The sequence below is a fragment of the Saimiri boliviensis genome, chromosome 3 (assembly GCF_048565385.1).
Source record: "Saimiri boliviensis isolate mSaiBol1 chromosome 3, mSaiBol1.pri, whole genome shotgun sequence".
In the NCBI taxonomy this organism is placed as follows: Eukaryota; Metazoa; Chordata; class Mammalia; order Primates; family Cebidae; genus Saimiri; species Saimiri boliviensis.
Window position 1 is genome coordinate 95,000,311 of NC_133451.1, and position 27,449 is coordinate 95,027,759.

Genomic DNA, 27,449 nt, shown 5'->3' on the forward strand with positions numbered 1-27,449 from the left:
TTTTATTGAGTTATCTGTCTGAATATTTGGTGCCTTTCTGATCTCGTAACTTAAAATTGTTGACTTTTCCATTTTATGACTTGGTAGTATTGTCCCTACTTCCTGCTTCTGACTTAGCAGTCCTCATCTCCTGGCTCCTGAAACAGAATAACCTAGGTAACTGGGGTGTATAAATTACTTTTGAATATGAGTAATTAACTTGCACAGAGCAACTGGGGTTTAAAAAATTACTTTTGAATATAAGTAATTAACCTGCACAGAGTAAAGTATTTGCTTTTTCTGAAACCTCACTTCCTGTACCTAGAATTATGCACATGTTAAATGTAATTATTTTACAGACCTAACTAACAGGCCTACTACAGCACCTATATGCCAAATAATGTTCAAAGTGTTTTACAAATACGAAGTCATTTAATCTTTACAGCAAGCCCATAAGAAAGGTACTATTTTAGATGAGGAAGCTGAAGCAAGAAAAGGTTAAAGTCATGTTCTCAACATATCTGGATAATTACAGAGCTGGCAATTGAGCCCAGGTAAACTGACTTTAGAGTCTGTGCTTTTACTCTGTAATACAGTCAAGGGTAGTATCCTAAAGCACTGACTGAATTTACTTTTGAATGTAAAGTGCAAATTGTATTTAAAGTTAAATGGGCTTGTAGAACTACAAATACACTCTAGCAAAAATATGTGCTTGAACAATTAGCATTTCAAAATTACTAGTATTTCAAAATTGAAATTACTGTTATTCACAAGTTACAAATTATATTGATAAATTATACTTGCTGATTTCTATGCTTTGTATATATAAATTTAGAATATCAATGAGAACATGTGTTTTGAAGCCAAGACAACCTGGGTTAAATCTGGCTCTACCACATGTAAGTTGTGTAACTTTGAGCAAATGACTTTAAACTCCCTGTACATTTGTTTTCTTGGCTGCAAAATGGGAATGGCAGTGCCTACATCATATAGTCGCATGAGATTAATATATTAATATGTAGAGTACTTCAAAGAATGCCTGTCACATAGGAAATACAACAAAAGAATTGGTTATCATCATTGTCATTTTTGCAATTATTTCTTTTATTCATATAGAGAAAGACTGAAGTGTATATACACAAAGGAATCCAGAAATGAAAAGTCACTTCCTTTGTTAAGTCTTCCCTTTTCATCTCTCTTTACTCATCTCTCTTTACTCGCTTTATCTATCTGTACTCATGTCAGATGAGCACACTCAGAACAGCATCTTTATTTATTTTTTTTTTTTTTTTTGAGATGAGGTCTCCCTCTGTCACCCAGGCTGGAGTATAGTTGGATAATCATAGCTCACTGCAGCCTTGACCTGCTGGGTTCAAGTGATCTTCCTGCCTCATCCTCGTTGTAGTCCAACTAGGACTACAGGCACATGCCACCATGCCCAGCTAATTTTTTTTAATTTTTGATGTGATGGGGTCTTGCTATGTTTTCCAGGCTGGTCTTGAACTCCTGGCCTCAAGCAATCCTCCATCTCGGCCTCCCAAAGTGCTGGGATTACAGGGATGAGTCACTATGCCCAGCCGCAGCATCTTTAAATATCATCACTAGACTGGCAAATCCTCAGTCTTGACCTCCTCTGAAAGCAATCTCCCCTCCAAATGTCTGTGTGCCTTTGCCTATCAGACCTCCCTGCCTAATGGCATATGTCAATGTCTCAAAGCAACCACATCAAAAATTATACTCTTCATCCTCACCACTCCCTTCCTCTATGATAAACGGCTCCTCCCAGTCTTCTCCATCCTAGGAAACGATATAACAATTTCTCCCATTTCTCTGGCTCAAGCCTTGGCTCATCATTCCCTCCCCCACAATCAATACAGGGCAAACCATTTAGCATGATCTCCAGAACATCCTGAATCTGACTGTTTCTCCACACTTCTACTTCCCCCACCTTAGTCCAAGTCCTTACTATCCTGAGCATCAGTTCCTGGCAATAGTTTCCTGACCAATCACCCTGCTTCTACTTTTGCCCCATTACAATCTGCTCTTCAGATTACAAGCAGGTGGAATGCCCTTTTATGGATTTGAATGAGATCACAGCACTATCCTCTCTAGAATGCTACAGTGATTTCACAGTATATTCAGAATAAAACCCAATCAATTTACCACCTCCCACAAGGCTTCCTCACCTGGCCTCCATCTCCCGCCAGGATATATCTCCTCCTATCTTCCTCGCCAACTCACTAGGCTCCAGACACATAGGAGCCTCTTGCTGCTCCTCACTCATGCCAAGCTCATTGACAAGCTATGTTGGCTGAGCCCTCAACCAAGACCACTCTTCCCCTAGAGAAGACCTCACTGTGGCCCTCTCCTTCTGCTCAGATGAAACTTCATCAGAGTGGGCTTCCTTGATCTAAGATGACACTCACGCACCATCACCTTCTATCCCTTACCTACTAATATTTTATTTTATATAAAATATTTTTCAGAGCACATTTAACTATGAAACTATGTTATTTATTTGCTTGTTTGTTTAAATGTTTATTATCTCTTTTCTCCACTACACTGTAAGCCTTAATAGGACAGAGAATTTTTCTTCTTGCTTAATGTTGACTCCTCAGTACACAGAACAATGCTTGGTACATCATTCAATAAATATTTGCTTAATAGACAAATGAATGAAAATTTAAAATTCCAACATAATTGGCAAACAGATTCCCTGAACATTTATCTCATTGGTGAGAACAGTTTATCTCATTGGTGAAAGTTACTCTTCTATACCTTTAAGCATGTGAGCTGTATATTAAGCATACACTTATTTTATTATGTTTTAAAATTTCTTTGCAGCAGATCATACCTTTAAAATACCATATTCATGGCAATACCATTATAGTCACTTAAAATAGCTGCTTGTATTTTCTTTCACCTATGAAAATTAAAACTAATAATTTTGTCCCTGAAGATTCAATCCAGAAGCATGCTAGTTCTCTTATTTCTTCATTGGTAACTACAAATAAACTAACCAGTTTTAAAATAATATGGTAAGCAAAAGATAATGGAAATGAAATGATCAATTATAAGCCAAATAATTAAAATGTAATCCAATACACACAGCATAAAATATATATTGTTTAAAATGAAGAACTGGATCTTACAAAATTTTTAAGTGTACTAAATATAATTTTGATTCAACAAAGAGAAGATCACAATTTATGAAACTTAAGTGAGTTATAATTCTTCTCATTCTAAATACTTTCTGAATATAGGTATTATTCTAAGAGGTTCTATGTAGATTAATTAAAAGCAATAAAGCAGAAAAAGCAGCATATTAACTTAATTTCATAATCATTCATAGACTTTTCAAATAAAAGAGAAAAAATGCTTCCAATATACCTTCTGAATGACTCGGTCTTGTTTTGTGTGTGGGCCGATCCTCACATGGGTGAAAGTTCAATTGCTGTAAGACTGCTGGACAGATGACAGAGAAGTTGGAGCTGGTTAATTGGGTAGCATTTGAAAAGCCGTGAAGGGAAAAGATTTCTTCAGCAGATAAACACTGAAATAGAATAAACAACAACAACAAAAATACGTTAACACAGTAAAAGCACATAAGCAAAGATGCTATAAAGAGACACAGACTATGTCATCCAGATGCACAGTAAGTACTCTTTATGCAAAAGCCCACCACAGAAATTGATAGGCCCCAAAGATGTAAAACAGTCCACACCAGTTTAAACCTAGAAACAAGAAAAAGAGCAAAAAAAGAGAAAACCTTAATCAACAGCCTTCCTACAGCGGAAAAAAAAAAATAAAAATCACAATACCATTCAAACAAAGGGCTTTAAAACAATTTGTCAGTACCCTCTCTTAGTTTACTTCTCTTCAGTTTGAATGGATATTTTGTGTGAGTTACTGGCATGGCTCTCTACAGCATTTCTTGTAGACAAACACCTGGCTCCCTACAGTTTCATGTTAAGAAATTCCTCTCTTCTCTACACTGCAATAAACATAAATATATAAAAGTTGTTTTAAAATATGTATTTAGCACAAACTGTTTTTTTGTTAAAATATGCACTGTTCTCAATGATGGTGGGTAGCTTTTCTATATTAGGTTTTGAAAATAGTGCTGGGCTGTTTAGAAATTCAGTAACTATTATTTAGGAATAAAATCTACATTCGAAAAAAACGTGAAAATGACTTTTTAAAGGTATAACATTGTTCTCACATTTTAACTGTAGGCTATCTTCCATACACAGTACTTGCATTATTAGGAAAAATATAAAATAAATGCTAATGAATGTCATAAGAATTATAGTGTGAAAAATATCCATTCACTCAAATAGAAGAGTCTGTCTTTAATAAATGCAATTTAGGAAAGTTATTGCATGCTTCAGTCAATGCTTACACCCCACTAAGATCTTAGATATGTACTCTTATCTTAGTTATGTCTCCCCAAATTCATATGTTGAAGCCCTAATCTCCAGTGTGATGGCATCTAGAGATGGGGCCTTTGAGAGGTAATCAAGTTCAGATTAGTTCATGAAGGTGGGGTCCTGGTCCAGTAGAATTAGTGCAATTATAAGAAGAGACATCAAAGAGCTTGCTCACTTGCTCTTTCTCTGCTATATCAAGAAGTGAGATAATGCTCTCTGCAACCCAAGGACAGATTGTTCAACAGACAGCAACCATTCTGGCACCTTGGTCTTGGACTTCAAGCCTCCAGAACTGTGAGAAAACAGACTTCTGTTGGTTAAGCCACCTAGGCTATGGTATTTTGTTATGGCAGCCTGAGCTGACTAATACACTATGAATGGTATCAAGAACTCAAGAGTTGATGTTAATTGTTTGACCATAAGGTGTTGTGATTCCCTTTACAACAGAAACAATGAAATTTAAAATGTTGTATTATTTTGATAAAAGGAGATCTCTACTGTTTATAAAGGAAAAATGAAAAAACATCAAAGATACCAAGATCTATGTAGTTGTCCAAAGAATTAGCATTCTAAAACTCCCTAAAACTTGATGACTGTTAAACAGTTCTTTTTCACACTCAAATTGTAACCCATTCCTAAATCAGGAAGTCTACTTGTTAAGGTATAGTCAGCACTGTTTAATGAAGTAAAACACAAAATAATAGAAACTATAGACTATATCACACATAATAGGGCAAGTATTGCTTCACCAAACTTTAGTTTCAGTTACACATCATACATAACAGCCACATATATACTGGATGATGATGTAAAATGTATTTCTTACTGTGAACAGCAGTCAAGAACTTGAATGCCACTGCCCTTAAGGATGCCAGAATTGCCCACTGTACATCATTAAAGACACTCTCCTACATACAATTAGAAAAAAAGAAATAGTTCAGTCAAATAAACATATAATTAATACCATCAGATAGCTTAGCTGTGCAGCATTTGTGTTGAAATTTGAGCTGGACACGTGGTCATGGATAGTTGTAGTAATCATGGAGAGTGGCAACTGTCCAATCACCAGAAAGAACATGGAGATGTAGAGATGATAAAACTCAGAGCCTCACCTTGTGACAAGAGAATGAGAACAGAATACTAACAGTGCAGCAGAACTAATTGCAAGCTTGACTTATTTAAAATAGCTATCTACCAGCAACTGGAATGCACACAATTTTGGACAGCAGCCTATTTCTGGCTTCAAACAAACTTGATATTTATTATCCTTTGATTTAACAAAGTTGAACCCAAAACAAAAGAAAGCAGTTGTCTTAGAAAGGGTGGTGTCTCCCAGAACGAGAACAAACAGGATGAGAGTCCAGCGCCTGAAGAGTGAGGGCAACAAAACCAACCGGTTATACCGTGGACAAGGAGGCTCAAACACCCTCTCAGGCACACCCTTTCACCTCCAAAACAACGAACAAAAAAATTACGGAAAGGGTAGGATCGTCAAGTGCTCCTCAGAAAACAAGCCAGGGTGATTCTATGGAATGCTATGTGCCTTCATAATGCCATGTGCTTTCACCATCTCCTTCACATTCATGTACAGACAGCTTTACTTCTTTTCATGTTTGTTTTTATGACACTGCTAGTCTCAAGCACGCTAAGCATGCTGCCCCGATGTTTGCTGTGGCCTTTCAAGGTTTCAGATACCCTCGTGTTCAGCGGGTTGACTTTTTTCCTAAGTTTGAAGTTAAACTCCTATTCACTGGTCTCTTGCCACATTCAGGTGCCTCAAACGGGCCTTACATATGTGAAACACCAAAGTAAGGTAGCATTAGAGGTAGGGGGATAGATACATATTACGAAAGAGACTGCAAATATGCTCAAAGCCATTTCAGCAAATAGTTCTGTGCATTCTGGCTTCTGCTTCTGCTCTTCCTTCTTCCTCACCGGTTTTGATGAGTCGGAAGTTTTTCTGTGTCTTTCCCAAACATGTCCTTATGGGAAAATGGGGGGGCTGGTTCAGGAAGGGGATGGAGGAAGTTCAAGAAATTAGGGCAAGTTCCTTCCTTAGCCTTTTACACAAATGAAATCTGCTTACAATAAATGCTGAAGAGTGGCAAGATCTGAAAACTTCAATACTGACTCAGATTCTGCCCTTAACTAAACTCCAGGCAGGCTCCTCTGAGCCCAGGCCTCGAACCTAGCATCCATTCTTTTCAAACCTAGCATCCATTCTTTTCGGGACCTGCATTACCTGGTGTTAGCAAGAAACTTTCCAAGTCAGTTTAAAGAGAGTTCCCCCACTCTCCATATCTGATCATCCTCATCCTGCCTTCAGCAAGAATCCTGTTAGGTCTATTTAACCAAAATCCCCTATACCCTTAATGTTTTCCCTTAGTCATTTTCTATTCATGACTGCCTCCCCGCTCCTACTCCTGATCCTTCTTGTCTGTAGAGCCCCACTTGTCCGTGTTGTATTTGGTGTTGAGCCAAGTTCCATACTGAGATCTCTTTTCTCCTTGTGATTGTTAATTTCGTGTCAATTTGACTGGCCGCTGGGTTCCCAAATTAAACATTATTTCTTTGGTGTTAAACATTATTTCTGAGGTGTCTGCAAGGGTTGTTGAATCAGTGGATTCTGTGAAATAGACTGTCCTTCCCAGCGTGAGTCGAACCCACTGAAGGCCTGCACAGATCAAAAGGCAGAGGAAGAAATTCGTCCCTTTTTTCATTCCTCACGGCTTGAACTGGGACATTTTATTTCATTTTCTCCAATCCTCCCTCTAGAATTTACACCACTGGCTCCTCTGGTTCTCAGACTTTCAGACTCAGGGTAAATTACACATTGGCTCTCCCAGTCTGCAGCCTGCAAACAGCAGATCCTGGGATTTCTCAGCCTCCACAGTCACTATCACATGACAGCGATATGAGCCAATTCCTCATAATCTCTCCCTAATCTATATCTATATCTATATCTATATCTATATCTATATCTATATCCTGCTGTTTTTGTTTCTCTGGAAAACTCTGACTAACCTGCCCCTACTGCAATGTTTCCTGAATAAAATCTGTTTTTACCACTTAAACTGGCTTTTAGGCTCTGGTTTTTTAATGACATCAAGTATAATAGCCATGTAGTTATACTACACATTGCATTAACTCTTTCCTTTATTCTATAAATATTTATCAAACCGTAAGAGTCTGGGTATAATATTGACGGGAGAAGTAGAAGGTGGAAAAAGCTGGAGGATGACAACCAGGAAGGAAATAGTATGAAAATAAATAAGTCAAAGTGCCTTCCATCAGCAAACTCAAATAGCTGTGGCAGAAATCAGACACATCAAGATCTATAAAACCAGAGACAAAATGATAAACTCATGAAAAACATAATAATAAGAAACTATGAGAGTTCATTTGAGGGAAAAATGATATGCAGAGGAAATAGTCAAAAACAACGTTGACGATAGAATGCTGGGAGAGTCGAAAGAGGATGCTGCTATTGCCGGTGATACATGCAGGAAGCAGATAAAAGGGAGGGTCCTGGGAGAATCTCAGCCTGCCTGCACACTGGGAGAACAGGGTGGAGCCATGGGAAGTTCCCATGTGGGCAAGGGGGACGAGCCTGCCCTCTTCAGTTCCTGTGTGTGTGGCCTGGAATCAATCTGTGAGATGGGGATCTGTTAGCAGGAAACCCTCTCACTTTACTGAGAGTTTTTTTTTTTTTTCCTTTTCCTTTTCGCCCAGTAAATTCCATCCCCCTTACCCTTCCATGTGTCTGCGTGCCCTAATTTTTTCTGGTCATGTGATAAGAACCCAGTTTAAGCTAAACTAAGGAACAAAGTTCAGCAACACTTTGATTAGGGAACCTAGGAAGAGAAGCCCATTTGGCAGGATGGTGGCAACTTTGGTTTAGACATTTTATGTAGCAATGCTCCTGGGACCCCAAATGGAAATGATTTGTGAGCTTTCTCTGAGAAAGGTAGAGATGAGAGATAAAGATGTGGCTTCTTCTACAAAGAGATCATAGCTAAGTTGGAGTAGAGGAGCTGATCAGGAGGATCAGCATATAGAAAAAAGAACAAAGTCTTGGGAATATATACACAATTTGTGCAAAAGCAAGAAAAGGAGCCAGAGGACAAGCCCAAGTGAATTAGACCCAAAACATAAGAAACAATCCAGGCTAGTCAAATTTGGTGGATGTCTGTGGTTTTTGCCTTCCTGGAATGATGAAAGACATGTAACCCTTGGGTTTCTATCCCATCATCTGGTAACAGAGCTCCTTACTGCTGTGGGAACTCCCTTCCATTTGATTTTGGTAAGCCTAGGACCAGTCTGGGTCCTGTACTCACCTGTGCTACTGAAAAACTTTCTCCACCAGTCCTGCTGTGAGTCTGGGGGACATCTTAAGCCATTTATGCCGCCATATGAAAGAAAGTTAACTAAGAAGTGGAGAAAGACAGATTTTCAACACAATCACTAAGACCCTTGATACAGCTATACCTAAAGTGGATATGCACCTTGAGTCTTAAGTTATGTGGGCCGATGATTTCCCTTTTGGCTTAAGCTAATTAAATTTTTTTTTACTCTTATAAATAAAAGAGTACTGATGGATACTTAAGGTAATTATTTTAAAGTCACCTTTAAAGTCTAGTAAATGAATGCTACATCATAACCTATAGGAAAATAAAAAGATAAGCCTTTCCACTTTTTAAAGCTTCTCCACTTCTTCCTGTTCTCAACACACAGGCCATTTTCTTTACCTGGTTGTCTTGTTAAGTAGCACCCATTAAGTAATACAATACAATAAGACCATCTGATCCTGCACCATTATACCAAGGCCTTCACACCACACCAGAAATGAAATATCATCCCATTCAAATGCCATCCCAGAAACGGTTTCAGATTTTGTTTTGCAATAGGTTGGGATTCCGTGGGAGGCTGAACAGCTCACATGCCCAGTAAGGGCGGGGTTAGGTGCAGTTGTATTCTCTCTGGGAGGTAAAGGCAGGGAGAGACCGATTATTGTAATGCATACAGACTCAATGACAATCAACTTTAAATACCATTACAAAGCCCCAAAGGGAGCCAGCAGGAGAACTGGGGTTAGAATCCAAGTCTGAAAAAATTCTAACTTCTTTCCTTTCAGCAACGTCTACCTTTCCCTGCCCTGCCAGTGATTGCTACAGCTATTGTCATTCAATAAGAACTACAGCTACTTTCTGGAATTCGTCATGTATGCAGCAGTTATGAAACCCATCCTTCCTCCACTCTAAGTAAATGGCAATCTCCTGTTCTTTAAAGGTATGAAGCAAGTAAGAGGTTTAACAAGAATCCACCTAAAATCTTTATCTGTTCTGCTCTTACAGAAGCACATTCCACTTCTCATTCATTCTCATTTATTTATTAACCAAACAGGTTGCTTACACCTTCCCTGGGCCCAGTATTCTGGTAGGTGTTGAGAATAAGACATTGTTCCTATCTTCAACAATCTCATCATTCAGCATAGAAAGGAGACACATATGAAACAGATAAGTAAATAAAAATATGCACAACATGTCATGAGATTAAAAGGATGGGATCGGGGAAGGCTTCCTAGAGGAGGAGAGATATGCGTTAAGTTTGTTATTTTGATGCATCCGATTCTTGGGGAAATGAAACATGATACATAATAAAATTAATGGAGAGATCAGTAATGCAAATGAGTATGTGATTAGTTGGTGAATAAACGTTATAAACAATACTTATCATAAGAGTTCTGAGAAGCAAAGAAGGTCTACAGTAATAGCAACCCATAATATATGCTTAGCACATATCATCTCTTTAATCAACCACTCATATAGATTTTAGATTAAATTTGGATGAAGAAATTATGTCTTAGGTAAATTTCTTTGGTACAAGATTAAACAAATTCTGTGTTAAAGCCACAATTCAGATATATGTCTTCTCATGCCTTTTGACTTGTAAACCAATACTTTGGCTGCTATGTCTTGGTTGAACACTGAGAAGGATTCAATGAAAGAATCATTGAGACCCTGGCAGAGAATGTACTTTGTTGCCCCAATCGTGAGCTGAATCACAAAATTAAATTAACTATATTTAGAATCCCACTCAGAGACAGACTTCAAAAACAACCCTACAATAAGAAATTATTTAATGGGCACAATACGCATTATTCAGGTGATGGCTACACTAAAAACCCAGATATCACCACTACCCAATATATTCATGCAGCAAAACTGCCCTTGTACTCCTTATATTTATACAAACAAAAAAATCCTACAATTAAAACATCAGCCAACTTTTCTCACCAGGGTGAGAATTTGAGGTATACTTCACTTCCTGCACTTCATTTCTTTTGCTTTTTCATAATTTTTTTTAGTTTGCTGCTATGAACATCAATCATTTTTGAAGTTGGCTCCAAAAGTGCTACGAAAACAAGTGAGAAGTTCATTCATTTACTCATTCATTCATTCAACACATATTTACCCAGCACTACTGCATGCCAGGTACATAGTAATATTAGTGAAGTCTTAATAAATACTAAAGTAGATATGAATCCTGGGATTCCAGAGGTTTCTTTCCTATTAAACAATCATTGGGATACCTAAAAGTGTTTCAAATATAGCAACTGGCCAAAGATCCCAAGAGAACAATTGAAATACATAAATTTAAAATGGTAGTTTCAATTTAACAGATGGGAGGCCACTTCTGGCCCTTGAAACAAATGAATAGCCCCATAAATTTATCCTTTTTAGGGTTCATTAAACAATGGAATTGGTGACTTAAATGTTCCACACTCACAGCAGGAACATTCAAAGCAGAAGTGACTGAGGAAATTGCTTCCAGATTTGTTATTCCTACAATAATGGAACTGCCTCAAATACAAGAAACTCAAATTTCACTTCCAAATCTCCCTGATATATGCAAATATATACATATATATGTAGGTGAGTGTGTGTGTGTGCGCACATGTGTGCATGTGTAGGCTGAATCACACTCTTCACCATCTCTTGAAGTTTTTCCCTCTTTAAAATCCTCTTCAAAGTTTACTCGTTATCACTTTATCAAGATAAAAGACTGTGTTTCTAAGTTTTAAGCCAAGAACACTCTATAAAAATAATCTCTAGGTTTAAGATGGCTAGTCAAGTGACCCCCAACTCTGTTTCTCCAAGATTAATATTTCCATTTTTCCCCAGATTTTCTTACACTTCTTACTAAAGCCACTCTGGTACTGATGCCACCCACAGCACACACACACACACACACACACACACACACACACACACACTCTCTCTCACACACACACATACACATTCATATACAAACACACTCACATACATACACACACATACACCTACACATATTCACTCTCAAAACTCTTTTTGAAGAGGAAATGAAGAGCCCTTTTCCTGAATACGTAATTTAAAGGAGAAAGATGCTTTGTTTTATGATACACTGCTAGGGATAAAAAGATTATTATGAAACAATATATAGAGAATGCCGCTATAAATAAGAATAAAATTGTGCTCCAAAATGTTAACAGTGTTTATCTCTGGGTGGTAAAATTATGCGTCAATTTTTTATTTTTCCTTTCTGCTTCTTTATATCTGCCAAAGTTTTTAACAATGTACTTGTATTTCAGTTTCTTTTAAGAAAAACAAAATTAAGTCATGGTTTGTTTGTTTAAAATCTCTTTTTCCAGGTTCCCCTAAACACAAGGCAGGCTGGAATTCTTTAAAGATTTTACTAAAGAAAAAGAAAAAATGTTGAAAGCTACAACAATCTTTTAAAAAGAGGTTTACACGGTTTTCTGTCTTTGTCATAGTGACAGACATGTTTCCCAGCCCTGCCCCATTCCACATTCAGCTTTTCAAGGTCCTCTCTTGAAAAGAGAAGGTCTTCTTTTAGACCCCTAAAAGCCTGATGTGGTGTCAGAGCACAGATACAGAGTCTAGATTCTTGGCTTCCCCCCGCGACATGTCTTCAGGGAGCATAGACATCATCCGCCTACTTCCCATCGTTTGACAGGGAACCCCATGGACACCAACCCATTTTGCCAAGATCAAGAGCCTTTGCTTCCTTGCTGTACGTCAAGGGTCTCCTACTCAGTCCTTCCAGGAATGAAGTGTGGAGGGTATGCTGCTTCTTCAACTCAGGGCTGAGAAGATGCCACAAGAAATGAGCGCAACCTTCAAAGCCATGTCACCCACACATACAAGGATTGACTGTGTCCATCACAGGCCCAATTATATGAGACTTCTTTAGCATAGTGGTTCTCCAAGCATGGTCCAGGGACCTCTAGGGGTTGTCAAGAACCTGCCAGAGTATACGCAAGGTCAAAATTTCTCTCAAAATAATATGAAGACTGCATTTTCCTTTTCTACTATAACTCTTTTATGTGTAAACAATGAAGTTTCCAGAGGCTACAGAAGGTATGTCACAATTGATTGAATGAGGCAGCATATATGAGATTCAAATTGTCTTCTTTTAAGCCAGATTTTGAAGGAATTTACAAAAATGTAGAACAATGCCACTCATCTTACTAATTTTTTGGTCATGGAAAATGTAGTTATTTTTCATTTAAAAATATTAGCATGGAATGAGTTTACTATTATGTTTATTAAATATTTTCAAGTTTTCCTAACATTAATTTCCATAATGGGAAGTATTAATAGATATAAAGCATATATACTAAGGCTCTTTGGTATTATCAACAATTTTTAATAGTACAAGGGTTCCTGAGAATAAAAAGTTTGAGAATCTAGCACGTAAGAATGACACACAAACAGAGACCTTATATACCACTTCACTGAGGAGCTAGGAACTTCTAATCTAATGATATCCAATACCCTTCTCCTCCTGGTTATCCTACAATTCCACCAGATTGTTTCTACCGTTGCATTACCCATCAGTGTGTCCTTCTTCTGCCCAAACTGCCCAACTGCACACACACACACCAAATAACAAAACAAAACAAAGCAAAAAACCTTCAAAAGTACACATTTCTGGCCTGGCATGGTGACTCACACCCATAATCCTAGCACTTTGGGATGCAAAGGCAGGAGGATCACTTGAGCCCAAGAGTTCAAAACCAGCCTGGATGATTAAAAAAAAAAGAAAGAAAATTTAATTAACCAAGCATGATGGTGCACACCAGCAGTCCCAGCTACTCAGGAGGCTGAGCAGGAGGATCACTTGAGCCCAGAAGGTCAAGGCTGCAGTGAGTCATGATCATACCACTATAGTCCAGCCTGGGTGACAGAGCGAGACGCTGTCTCAAAAACATTGTACACATTTCTGCCAAGAGTCTAAAGTCCTAAAACTTAAGAACCTCACTTACCTGTCTCTAATGTTCCTTTCCCCTCTAAGGACGCTCTAAATAGATACATGAACACTCTATTCTAACCAAACAGTTATAATCGGCCTTGTATTTTACCTTCACTGTGACTTTGCATCTCCCATGACCCCTGCCTAGAATGCAATACACCCGCTATCCAACTACCAACTCCTATCTGTCCTGCAAGGCCCATTTGGAATCCTCTTCTCTGACTAATATTGCTATACCCACCCCTTCTCCAGACTGGAGCCATTCCTAATACCTATTTGTTTAGCACTTAATGTGTGCTTCCATGTATTATTATCTTCTCATGAAATGGATATTTCTTCAATAAGATCATAAAAATCTGCAGAGGATGAAGTTCTTCCTTTTTATATCTTCCTTAACCCCTAATAAGTCTTCGGACATATAAGACATTCAATTTATGAACAATTGCTAATTTTGTAGATTAAGGAAGGGAGGTGAATGAAAGGAGATCACAAACTAGCACACGATGTTTGAATATAATTCTGAGAAATACAAATCAATAACCTGAGAGTCATCTACCAGAACCTCTGAGGAGGCAAATATTCCAGCCGTAAGTTTTTCTTCTCATTCTATGAAACGTTCCTAGAATCAGCTCAGTGTGGCCCAGATGCTACAAATAAGCTAATCCTGACATCACTGTTTCTAATTTACCCTAGAGAACATAGTTATGGGCTATGGAGAAAATCCCAGGCTAAATGAGAAGAAAAAAATTCCTCAAAAGTTCATAAACTAAAAGTAATAAAAACTTTATTTCTATTTAGATGACCCATGGGTTAAATTTTAATGTACTGTTACTTCTATGTTTTTATGTGTGTAACTGGACCATGAATATGTATGAATGCCTATTCCATTTCCTCACCTCTGATTCCTTCCTCAACCCATAGTGGTCTGGCTTCTACCCCCACCACTTCCTTGAACCTTCTTATTGCTAAGGAGGAAGCTTCTTATTGCTAAATACAATGGGTGTTTCTCAGGCCTTGTCTCTCTGTTAATTGAAAAATAAAATAAAAATGCATGGTCTGCAACAAGAAACAGAATTGCTGGTTTATGTTAAATTAAATGAGGCATCTAGGTTGATGTGTCTGCTGCCATTAAGCCAGCAGAAGAGAGAGTTCATGTGTCCTTTAAGAGGATGCTGAGGAGAGAAAGGAATATTAATTTAGAAAGTTACATTGGTTTAAAATAAATCATTAAAAACTTATCAGTTAAAAAGGTTGAAGTTATTTATCAAGCATTTCATTCATTCAACAAATATTTCTTGAATATCACCTAAATGTCAGACTACCCTAGTGATGGGCATAGAAGAGGCTTTCCAGGTAAATCCAATCCTTTGCTTCATGGACCATACAGACTATTGCAGGATCCATATTGCAACATATATAATTGCAGCACGGCCTGATAAGTATGGAGACAGACTCCATGAATTTGGAGAAGATAGAGGAATTAATCCACTCTGAAGTAATGGGATTGTCAAAGACTTCCTGGAAAAAGCAGCACTGAAGAAATGTAAAGGAAAAAGTAGAAATAAGGCTGGAAAAATATGGGAGTGGGGGCAGATGCTTCAGGGCCATAAACACCAGGCAGAGTTTAGAGTTTAACAGTAATGGGAAGTCATGTGAGGATGGTGACATGCACAGATTTGCATATTAAAGATTCAAGTCACCTGGATGCAGTGGCTGACACCTGAAATCCCAGCAATTTGGAAGGTTGAGGCAGGTAGATCACCTGAGGTCAGGAGTTTGAGATGAGTCTGACCAATATGATGAAACCTTGTCTCTACTAAAAATACAAAAATTAGTTGGATGTACGGGTGGGCAACTCTAGTCCCAGCTACTTAGGAGGCTGAGACAGGAGAATTGCTTGAACCTGGGAGGAGGAGGTTGCAGTGACCCAGGATCATGCCACTGCACTCCAGCCTGGGCGACAGAGAGAGACTCCGTCTAAAAAACAAACAAATGAACAAAAAAAAGATTCAGGTCTGTGACCTCAGCTGTGGACCAAGCAGACATAATAGACATCTACAGAGCTCTCCACCCCAAATCAACAGAATATACAGTCTTCTCAGCACCACATCACACTTATTCTAAAACTGACCCCATTATTAGAAGTAAAACACTCCTCAGCAAATGCCAAAAAAATGGAAATCATAGCTAACAGTCTCTTAGACCACAGTGCAATCATATTAGAACTCGGGATTAAGAAACTCACTCAAAACCACACAACTACATGGAAACTGAACAACCTACTCCTGAATGACTACCAAATAAATGATAAAATTAAAGCAGAAATAAATAAGTTCTTTGCAACCAATGAGAACAAAGACACAACATACCAGAATCTCTAACATAGCTAAAGCAGTGTTTACAGGAAAATTTGTAGCACTAAATTCTCACAGAAGAAAGCAGGAAAGATCTAAAATTGACACCCTAACATCACAATTAAAAGAACGAGAGAAGCAAGGGCCAACAAATTCAAAAGCTAGCAGAAGACAAGAAATAACTAAGATCAGAGCAGAACTAAAGGAGATAGAGACACGAAAGACCCTTCAAAAAATCAATGAATCCAGGAGCTGATTTTTTGAAAAGATTAACAAAATAGGTAGACTACTACTAGCCACACTAATAAAGAGGAAAGGAGAAAAGAATCAAATAGCCACAATAAAAAAATGTTTAAGGGGATATCACCACTGATCCAGAAGAAATACCAACTACCACCAGAGAACACTATAAACACCTCTACGCAAATAAATAGAAAATCTAGAAGAAATAAATAAATTCCTGGACACATACACTCTCCCAAGACTAAACAAAGAATAAGTTGAATCCCTAAATAGACCAATAACAAGTTCTGAAATTGAGGCAGTAACTAATAGCCTACTAACCAAAAAAAGCCCCGGACCAGACAGACTCACAGGCCAATTCTAGCAGAGGTACAAACAGGAGCTGGTACCATTCCTTCTGAAACTGTTCCAAACAACAGAAAAAGAGGGACTCCTCCCTAACTCATTTTATGAGGCCAGCATCATCCTGATACTAAAACCTTGCAGAGACACAACAAAGAAAGAAAATTTCAAGCTAATATCCCTGATAAACATTGATGCAAAAATCCTCAATAAAATACTGACAAACTGAATCCTGCAGCATATCAAAAAGCTTATCCACCACAATAAAGTTGGCTTCATCCCTGGGATGCAAGGCTGGTTCAACATACACAAATCAATAAATGTAATCCATTACATAAAGAGTACCAATGACAAAAACCACGATTACCTCAACAGATGCAGAAAAGCCCTTTGATAAAATTCAACACCTTTCATGCTAAAAACTCTCAATAAACTAGATATTGATGGAACATATCTCAAAATAATAAGAGCTATTTATGACAAACCCACAGCGAATATCATACTGAATGGGAAAAAGATGGAAGCATTTCTTTGAAAACCAGCACAAGACAAGGATGCCCTCTCTCACCATTCCTGTTCAATACTGTATTGGAAGTTCTGGGCAGTCAGGCAAGAGAAAGAAATAAAGTGTATTCAAATAGGAAGAGAGGAAATCAAATTGTCTCTGCTTACAAATTACATGATTGTATATTGTTGAGATTCACTCAGGGTGGTTGACAAAATATTAAGGGAAATATTAAGGAAAGTTATAAGATTATAGTTTCAAACCTTTTGGAAGGCTGAAGGGTTTTCGTCAACTTGTATAATGGAACAGGCTGAAGGCAGCCAGTTCTGACCTTAGAGCATTAGGTCATAGGGTGAAGATTAGGGATAATAGAAGCTTCCCCAGTTAAGTCTGTTTACCCCACATTCCTTTGTTTCTACTCTAACTACTTATTTACTTGTATAAACTTTGTGTCAGATGGTCCTTTCAGAGGGGACAAAGGGGGATTACTTGTTAATGATGTCTACTCTGGACCCCAGAACCAAAGCTTTTATCATTCACAAAACCTGCTTTTAACCATGTTAAAAAAAAACTTTTATCATTCACAAAGCTTTTATCATTCACAAAACCATCTTTTAACTATGTTAATTATCCATAGCATGTTGACTTAGAACCTCTGTAATTAAATTTATACTGAATAAATTCAAGTAGGAACAGTGATAGGGATTGAGTAGCAGCAATCCCCCTCATTCACTGGTATTGGTGTGTGAGAGTATTTTTTTTTATTTTTTTGTTAATTTTCTTTTTTTTTAATTTTATTGCATTTTAGGTTTTGGGGTACATGTGAAGAACACCAAGATTGTTGCATAGGTACACACATGGCAGTGTGGTTTGCTGCCTTCCGTCCCCTCACCTGTATCTGTCATTTCTCCCCATGCTATCTCTTCCCACCTCCCCACCGCCCCGTCCCTCCCCTATTTCCCCCCAACGGACCCCAGTGTGTAGTGCTCCCCTCCCTGTGTCCATGTGTTCTCATTGTTCAACACCCACCTATGAGTGAGAACATGCGGTGTTTGATTTTCTGCTCTTGTGTCAGTTTGCTGAGAATGATGGTTTCCAGGTTCATCCATGTCCCTGCAAAGGACATGAACTCATCGTTTTTGATGGCTGCGTAATATTCTGTGGTGTATATGTACCACATTTTCCCTATCCAGTCTATCATCATGGGGCATTTGGGTTGGTTCCAGGTCTTTGCTATTGTAAACAGTGCTGCAATGAACATTCGTGTGCACGTGTCCTTGTAGTAGAATGATTTATAATCCTTTGGATATATACCCAGTAATGGGATCGCTGGGTCAAATGGGATTTCTATTTTTAGGTTGTTGAGGAATCGCCACACTGTCTTCCACAATGGTTGAATTAATTTACATTCCCACCAACAGTGTAAAAGTGTTCCTATTTCTCCACATCCTCGCCAGCATCTGTTGTTTCCAGATTTTTTAATGATCACCATTCTAACTGGTGTGAGATGGTATCTCAATGTGGTTTTGATTTGCATTTCTCTAATGACCAGTGATGATGAGCATTTTTTCATATGTTTGTTGGCCTCCTGTATGTCTTCTTTTGTAAAGTATCTGTTCATATCCTTCGCCCATTTTTGAATGGGCTTGTTTGTTTTTTTCTTGTAGATCTGTTTTAGTTCTTTGTAAATTCTGGATATCAGCCCCTTGTCAGATGGGTAGACTGCAAAAATTTTTTCCCATTCTGTTGGTTGCCGATTCACTCTACTGACTGTTTCTTTTGCTGTGCAGAAGCTGTGGAGTTTGATTAGGTCCCATTTTGTCTATTTTGGCTTTTGTTGCCATTGCTTTTGGCGTTTTGGTCATGAAGTCCTTGCCTACGCCTATGTCCTGAATGGTTTTGCCTAGATTTTCTTCTAGGGTTTTTATGGTGTTGGGTCTGATGTTTACGTCTTTAATCCATCTGGAGTTAATTTTGGTGTAAGGTGTCAGGAAGGGGTCCTGTTTCTGCTTTCTGCACATGGCTAGAGAGTATTTTATTCATCCATCACAGAGTCAGGATTTGCAGGACAGACCCCCACAGGTGATAATCAATGTGCCAGTATATTTAGAAAACCACATTGTCTCAGCCCAAAATCTTCTTAAGCTGACAAGCAGTTTCAGCAAAGTCTCAAGATACAAAATCAATGTGCAAAAATCAAAAGCATTCCTATACACCAATAATACACAGACAGCCAAATAATGCATGAACTCTCATTCACAATTGCTACAAAGAGAATAAAATACCTAGAAATATACTTACAAGGGATGTAAAGGACCTCTTCAAGGAGCACTACAAACCACTGCTGAAGGAACTAAGAGAGGACACAAAGAAACAGAAAAACATTCCATGCTTATGGAGAGAAAGAATCAATGTCATGCAAATGGCCATATTGTCCAAAGTAATTTATAGATTCAATGATATCCCCTCAAGCTACCATTGACTTTCTTCACAGATAGAAAAGACTACTCTTAATTTCATATAGAACCAAAAAAGAGCCCTTATAGCCAAGACAATCCTAAGCAAAAAGAACAAAGCTGGAGGCATCACACTACCTGTCTTCGAACTATACTACAAGTCTACAATAAACAAAACACCATGATATTGGTACCAAAACATATATATAGACCAAAAGAACAGAACAGAGGCCTCAAAAATAACACCACACATCTACAACCATCTGATCTTCGACAAACCTGACAAAAACCAGCAATAGGGAAAGCATTCCCTATTTAATAAATATTGGGAAAACTGGCTAGCCCTATGCAGAAAACGGAAACTGAAGCCCTTTCTTACACCTTACACAAAAATTAACTCAAGATGGATTAAAGACTTAAATGTAAGACCTAAAACCATAAAAGATCTAGAAGAAAACCCAGTCAAAACCTTTCAGGATGTAGGCATGGGCAAAGACTTCATGACTAAAACACCAAAAGCATTTGCAACAAAAGCCAAAATTGACAAATAGAATTTAATTAAACTAAAGAGCTTCTGCACAGCAAAAGAAACTATCATCACAGTGAACAGGCAACCTACAGAATGGGAAAGAATTGTTGCAATCTATTGACAAAATGCTAATATCCAGAATCTACAAAGAAGTTGAACAAATTTACAAGAAAAACAAACAACCCAATCAAAAAGTGAGCAAAGGACATGAACTAACACTTCTCAAAAGACATTTATGTAGCCAACAAACATACGAAAAAAAGCTCATCATCACTGGTCATCAGAGAAATGCAAATCAAAACCACAATGAGATACTATCTCACGCCAGTCAGAATGGCGATCAGTAAAAAGTAAACAATAGATGCTGGAGAGAATGTGGAGAAATAGGAACACTTTTACACTGTTGGTGGAGGTATAAATCAGTTTAATCCTTGAGGAAAACAGTGTGGTAATTTCTCAAGGATCCAGAACCAGAAATATCATTTGACTCAGCAATCCCATTACTGAATATATACCCAAAGGATTATAAATCATCCTACTATAAAGGCACATGCAAATGTATGTTTATTGTAGTACAGTACACAATAACAAAGACTTAGAAACAACCCAAATGCCCATCAATGATAGACTAGATAAAGAAAATGTGGCACATATACACCATGGAATACTATGCAGCTATTAAATAGGATGAGTTCATATCCTCTGCAGGGTTATGAAAGAAGCTAGAAACCATAATTGTCAGCAAACTAACACAGGAACAGAAAACAGAACACCATATAACACCACTCATAAGTGGGAGCTGAACAATGAGAACACATGGACACAGGGAGGGGAACATCACACACCAGGGCCTGTCATGAGGTGAGGGGTAGCATTAGGAGAAACACCTAATGTAGACGATGGGTTGATGGGTGCAGCAAACCACCATGGCATCTATGTAACAAACCTGCACATTCTGCACATGTATCTCACAACTTAAAGTATAATTAAAAAAAAAAAATCAAGCCTGGCAGAAATGCAGAGGAAAGAGAGATGTGAGGCAGGACTGGATGCAGAGGGCAGCAGCAGTAACAGAGTGGATGTGTATTAAATACTTACAGCCTGCCAGGCACAGGACAGAGCAACCAGATATATTATCTGATTTCATTTCCACTACGATCCCATAAGGTAGGTACAATTTTCTCCATTACAGAAAAGAGGATTTGGGAGCTTCAAAAGATTAAGTAAAAGATATTTAGAAGTTATTATGACAAGATTTATGTGCATTTAATATGGGAAGGGGAAAGAAAAAGGGAGGGGTCAATATTAATATCCAGTTTCTCGGTTTAGTTCAGTGAGTAGATGCCGATACCCACCACTAAGATGGGCAAAACAGGAATATCAAAAGCTTTTGATGGAGAAAGAGATGGAGTTAGAGATGGAGTTGATGAGTTTTGTCTGAGACAGGTTTAGACCTACTGAATTGGGGAAAAGAAAAGAGTTAGACATCAATCGTCAGTTGGGTGCGCAAGGCCAAATCTCAAGAAATCTGAAGGGAGCCAACTCATGTAGAAAACATCTACAGATAGATAACCACAGACATATGAGTCATTGAAGACATACGGAAAGGGTGTGTGAAATCAACAGAAAAGAGGCTTGAGATGGAAACCTGAGGAGCACTAATATTCAAAGAATGAGCAAAGGAAACTAAAAAGCAGCAGCAAGAGAAGTATGAAAAACATGGCACCAACAGGGGCAAACAAGGAAAGGATGTGTTTCAAGTAGGACGTAATCAACACCAACAAAATTATCAAGCGGTGAGGCCTGAGAAGAACCCACCGTAGCTAACAGTAAGGAGGTTCCACATGACTTGGTATAGAATAATTTCAAGCAAGTGGTGGGGACAGAAAAAAGCCAGGACTGATGGTTTGAGGAGTGAATGAGGGGTGAGAAAATGGAACACACATTCGTACCTTTCTGTGGTTCAGTTATACACAGAAAACAAAGCACAAAGATCACGGAATATTCACGGGAGTCAGAGCACAGTGGCTTTGCTAATACTGCATCTGATTAAAATTAGCCCAAGGAAAAAGAACTGAGGACTCAAAACTGGAATCGCTGGTCTCCTCGACAAATCTGGGCACTTCGTCTAAATTTTACCAAATGACTTATTCATATCTCAGTTTCTGGGAGAAATGATATGTCCTAATTGTCTCATAATATTATTTTGAGTATCAAATGTCAATTGTCATGAAATAACTTTGCAAGGTTGAAAACTAGTTTTCAGAGGAAGTAATAACGAGTTTTAGAGCCAGCCCTGATTATTCCAAGTACAACTTTAACAAGGGAAAGAAAAGATTTTTTTTTCCTTTTTTCACTAAAACAAGAGGGAAACAACAGCAGAGAATATCTTCCTGCTTCAAATAAATGATTGTATGGTTCCCAGTGGCTTCAAAAAAATGGCATCCATTCCACCTTGACATCTAGGCACTTGGATGACACAAGAGGCACTGGCTTTTTGGAAAATAAGTCCCTCTGTGGGATGATATGCTTCAGCATGAGAGGCAACAGTGGAAAATGCATCGGTTGTAGGATCCACTCACTCTAGAATGGAATATTTTCTCTACCACTATGAGTCCAAATTTCTACTGATTTAAAGTGAGTTATTTAACCTATGTAAGGTTGAGTTTGTTCAAGGGAATAACAAGAGTATTTACCCCATTGGATCAGAATGATTAACAGAATGGCGTATAAGGAAGAACTGAACAGGATGCCTGGAACACGGAAGTCATTTATAATTGTTAGCAAATATTCTTAGTGGGACAGGACCTGTTTTCTCTGCCACGGTAAAGGCCCTGCCCAAAACATTTACTTAAACAGTGTTCATCCCAAGACTAGAGACAGAGCCAGCGTCTAGTTGTTCATGCCAATATGTATAGGTGAAGTAAACAAATAATAGACTTGTGTTCTGGGAACTCTGCTCCTGAAGAAAACTGTAGAGCATCGTGATTTCATATTCAAACTCAATTACCTGGTACCATCATAGCATGGATCTCTTAACATAAGTGTGTTTTATAGAACATATCGCAAATATTTATATAAAGCAAGATCTTTTGCCAAATTCAGAATCAGCCTACTAATTTTACTGTTCACTTTTCACCTGAAATTTGGGCTGTTTCCTTGCCCCTGAAGAGCTACATCCTTCCCTCCTCCCAGTTAGACTGAAATGGTTCTCATTCTCTTACCTGCTTTCTATCCCACCAGGTTTAGCTAAACACAGAGGGTCCTGGATTCTTTGGCTTGCAAAATCCATATAGAGGTTCATACAGAGTTAGAAGTAGATCTCAATTTAAAACCACAATTCTATCCATTTCTGGAAGTGTAAGATGGTTTCCCAAACATTCACATTTCAGTGGTGATGCCAATTTGGGGGCAAATATAGTAAAACAGAGCCTACTCCTAAATAAAGCATCAGAAGTCCTCTGTAGGGGAGGTAATAATTTCAATGCATATTGAAGTACTCAAATTATTTTATTAGTCTCTACACCTAAGATTTACATTGTCAAGAATTTACTACCAGTGTTTGGTGAAAGGGAAGTGGAGGTAAACAGCAAAAGCTTTTCTCAAGATAAGTCACCATGGAAACCAAGACTGAAATCAAAGTCACTGGACTTATGTCTCACTGGTCTTTTTATTTCATTAATTCTTGCTCTTTTTATAGCTGTGCTTTCTTCTTTAAGTTGACAGACCCTTGGGTGTTCAGATCTTCAATGAAAGACAATTTTGTTAAGGATAATGTAGCTGTATCAAGTAACGTAGTATTATGATGATAATAACTATGTTTTGAGCACATAATTTGAGCCAGACACAATGCTAAGTATTTTACATAAATTGTCTTTGTATTATTGGAAGCAATATAGGTAAGAAAAAAAGTCTCATATCTTTATTGAGCTGGCATATGTAACATACTAAATATATGTGTCCAAAATATATTAAATGTTCAGTAAATGTTAATATTGTTCTTATTTTCTAGTCCAAAAAAAAAATCCTCTGAGTAAGATTCTTTTTTTTTTCAATTCACAGATGTGAAAACTAAGGATTACAAAAAGAGGTTAGGTTACTTGCCTGTGATTTTTCAGGTGGTAAGCAAGAGAATTAGAATTTCAGCCCAGGCTTTCCTGACTCCAGAAGCCAAATTGTAAACCACTGTGTTGTATTCTCTAAGATAGTTAGAGGTCTAAGAAGCTCACCAAATAAATTGGTTACAATTATGGATTATTTTTAATTAGGTTCACAGAACTAAAGACTTGGAAGTATTATCAATGCTCACTTGATTTTTTTTCTCTAGCTATTCAATTTGTTATTTTTTAAAAAAAGTCAAGGGTTTTATTTGGCCTTAGAAGGCATAATGCTACATTTCAGGTTCACCTTTAATCTACACTCACAGATTTTTATTTTTATTCTACTTAAACTTCAGGCCAAGAAAACGACAGAGTATCTTTAGAAAGAGATAGAAGCCAAATTAAACAAGGCTCCACTCTTAAGGTTTCTATGCTCCCAAATCCTATCAACACAAAGGTAATTCAGTGAAAGTTTCATTTTTTTATAAAATAACTCTCAAGACTAACCCTTTTGACTAATGAAACACAACTGGAAATAGTTTGAGAATAAATTAATTAGTTTCGACTACAAACAGGAATCTACTATTAGATAGAGTTGAAAATGGAAGAATTCTGAAAACTACATAGTTTTTTAGATAGTCTAGAATTTAGTAACATTCTTTTTCTAAAATAAATTGCATTCTAAATGACCCTAATACTAGCTGTTTGCACTTAGTAATGTGTACATCCCTTGAGCAAACACCAGTTGGAATACAAGTAACTTGCAAACCCATTGCCAGCCACATTAAAACACATTCATGAGGGGTTGCTTTTCTTTTCCCGAGGAACATTAATCCTTCTCAGCTTGGGGCCTTATTTTCCATTTCTATTTATATTTCTATTTTTCTCCCCCATCCCCTACTTACCACCAAAAGAAATTCATTTTTGTCTTAAAAAGAATCAAAAGTATATTAAAGAAAACACCTTTAAATAACAGTTATGGTTGAAAAGTAATGGGATTTTACGATTAGGAAGCAGAAAACTAAGTCACTAACCCTCAATATCTCCCAAGATAAGAATAAACCATGGAAAGCATAACAGCTGCAACTCTCCCACCCAAATGAGAGAACACCCCTAGAAAACACCCCTGGAGAGAAACAAAGATCTATCCCAATAAAGGAGCGTTCACCTGATTAACTGTATGAGAAAGCTCAAACTGCCTCCTAGCAGCACTGTCTTACCTATAGTTAAGAGGCAGTGATTCTGTTGAAGTACTCAGTTTACCTGCTATTCCCTCCTTGCTTCAACTCATTCCGCAATACCTACACACAAACCACATTCTCCAGTGTTCTGCAGTTCAGAATGCACTTGCTTCAGAGGCATCATAAAGGAAGATTCCCATTCTAAACTGCCAAAAGAGACAGTGGATTCATTGGCAGAAAACTTCTAGCATAAAAGTGAGAAATGGACGGAAAGGTTTCACACTAGACATACCTGAAGTCTATCCATAGGAGAAAGTACTATTGTTGCTTAAAATATAGTCCCTTAAAAAATTTATTATATATGAAAGAATGAAAGAAAATTTCATGCTCTAAAAAAAGAATTCACGTAATTCACATGAAAATTTATCATATTTGGAACAAGCAAAAGTTCCATCAATAATTTCTTTAAAAAACCAAACCTTGGTGTATATGTACCACATTTTCCCTATCCAGTCTATCATCGTTGGGCATTTGGGTTGGTCCCAGGTCTTTGCTATTGTAAACAGTGCTGCAATGAACATTCGTGTGCACGTGTCCTTGTAGTAGAATGATTTATAATCCTTTGGATATATACCCAGTAATGGGATTGCTGGGTCAAATGAGATTTCTATTTTTAGGTCCTTGAGGAATCGCCACACTGTCTTCCACAATGAATGAGAACACATGGACACAGGGAGGGGAGCACTACACACTGGGGTCCGTTGGGGGGAAATGGGGGAGGGGCGGGGGGTGGGGAGGTGGGAAGAGATAGCATGGGGAGAAATGACAGATACAGGTGAGGGGACGGAAGGCAGCAAAGCACACTGCCATGTGTGTACCTATGCAACAATCTTGCATGTTCATCACATGTACCCCAAAACCTAAAATACAATAAAAAAATAAAAGATAAATTAATTAATTAAAAAAAAAAAACCAAACCTGATAAGCAAAATTGAATGAGTTGTAACTTTTCCAACCCCCCACCCCATAAAAATCCCTCACCTTTCTAAACTACTAGCAAATCCTTTCTAGCATCCAGGTAACAATCATATATGGCCTTGTGATATGTTTTACAACATCTGCTTTGGTGATTACTTTACTGCAGCTTTGCCTTGCATATTCACTTTTCACAAGTTTCCATCTTTTTTCTTAATTATAAAGTCTCTGAGGAGCTAGATAAGTCATCATCATTGTACCCTCTGCAGCTTCCTTGATGTGACTAATGTCACATTAGTCATTAGCAATGTAGCCAGATAAGCAGTTGATGACTAGTAACTTCTGTCCGTGGTTCAAAATCTGAGGTCACTGTTGCTCTAGCTAGAGAAAGTATAGTTTTCTAGATTGTAATTCAAAAAATGCACTATAGCACAGTTTGTAAGATTGCCTCAGGTTCTACGACTAACTTCATGACGTTGGTCCAGTGACTTAACCTCTCTGTGCCACATTTGTCTTATGCATAAAATGAAGATAATAATGGGACCTTTATCACAGGATTGGTATGAGTATGAAATGTGATAATACAAATAAATTGGATAAGAGAGTCATGCCACTTGGTAAAAGATTAATAAATTCTAGCTATAATTATTATATTACATATAAAAGGGTTCATATGACTCCTAGGATAGTGGGTAAAGATGTGATTTTGGGAGTTAGATATGAAAGAAATGAAAAGCATTTTCCTAATGGATCCAAATCACACCTGGCATCAAGGCAAACCAAGCTCTTGACATCACAGTCAAATGAATTACGAATGTCCCTCATTTCCCCAAAGCCTTGAAATGTACACAATCGACTTATGTGAGAGTGACCTAATAGATCAGAATGGGGCCATTGTCTTGGAGGACTCTTGACAAGAGACCCAGGTAACCTCATCCTCTGTCCTGCCCTTCCAGTTTCTCACCTGAACAAGCAGGTTAGAAGGCATTCCTAGAAGGTTTACCCCCACCATTTCCCAGCACATAAAGGGAAAAAAAAGA

General features: G+C 37.8%; 1 protein-coding gene across 1 annotated transcript in view; it reads right to left on the reverse strand.

Moving 5' to 3' along the window:
* Positions 1 to 27,449, reverse strand: part of SLC39A8 (solute carrier family 39 member 8) — a 78,195-nt gene that overhangs the window by 45,277 nt on the left and 5,469 nt on the right. Inside the window, exon 2 of the mRNA XM_039468375.2 lies at positions 3,370 to 3,532. Within this exon, the coding sequence (XP_039324309.1) occupies positions 3,370 to 3,532 (163 nt within the window). The remainder of the gene's footprint in view (positions 1 to 3,369; positions 3,533 to 27,449) is intronic.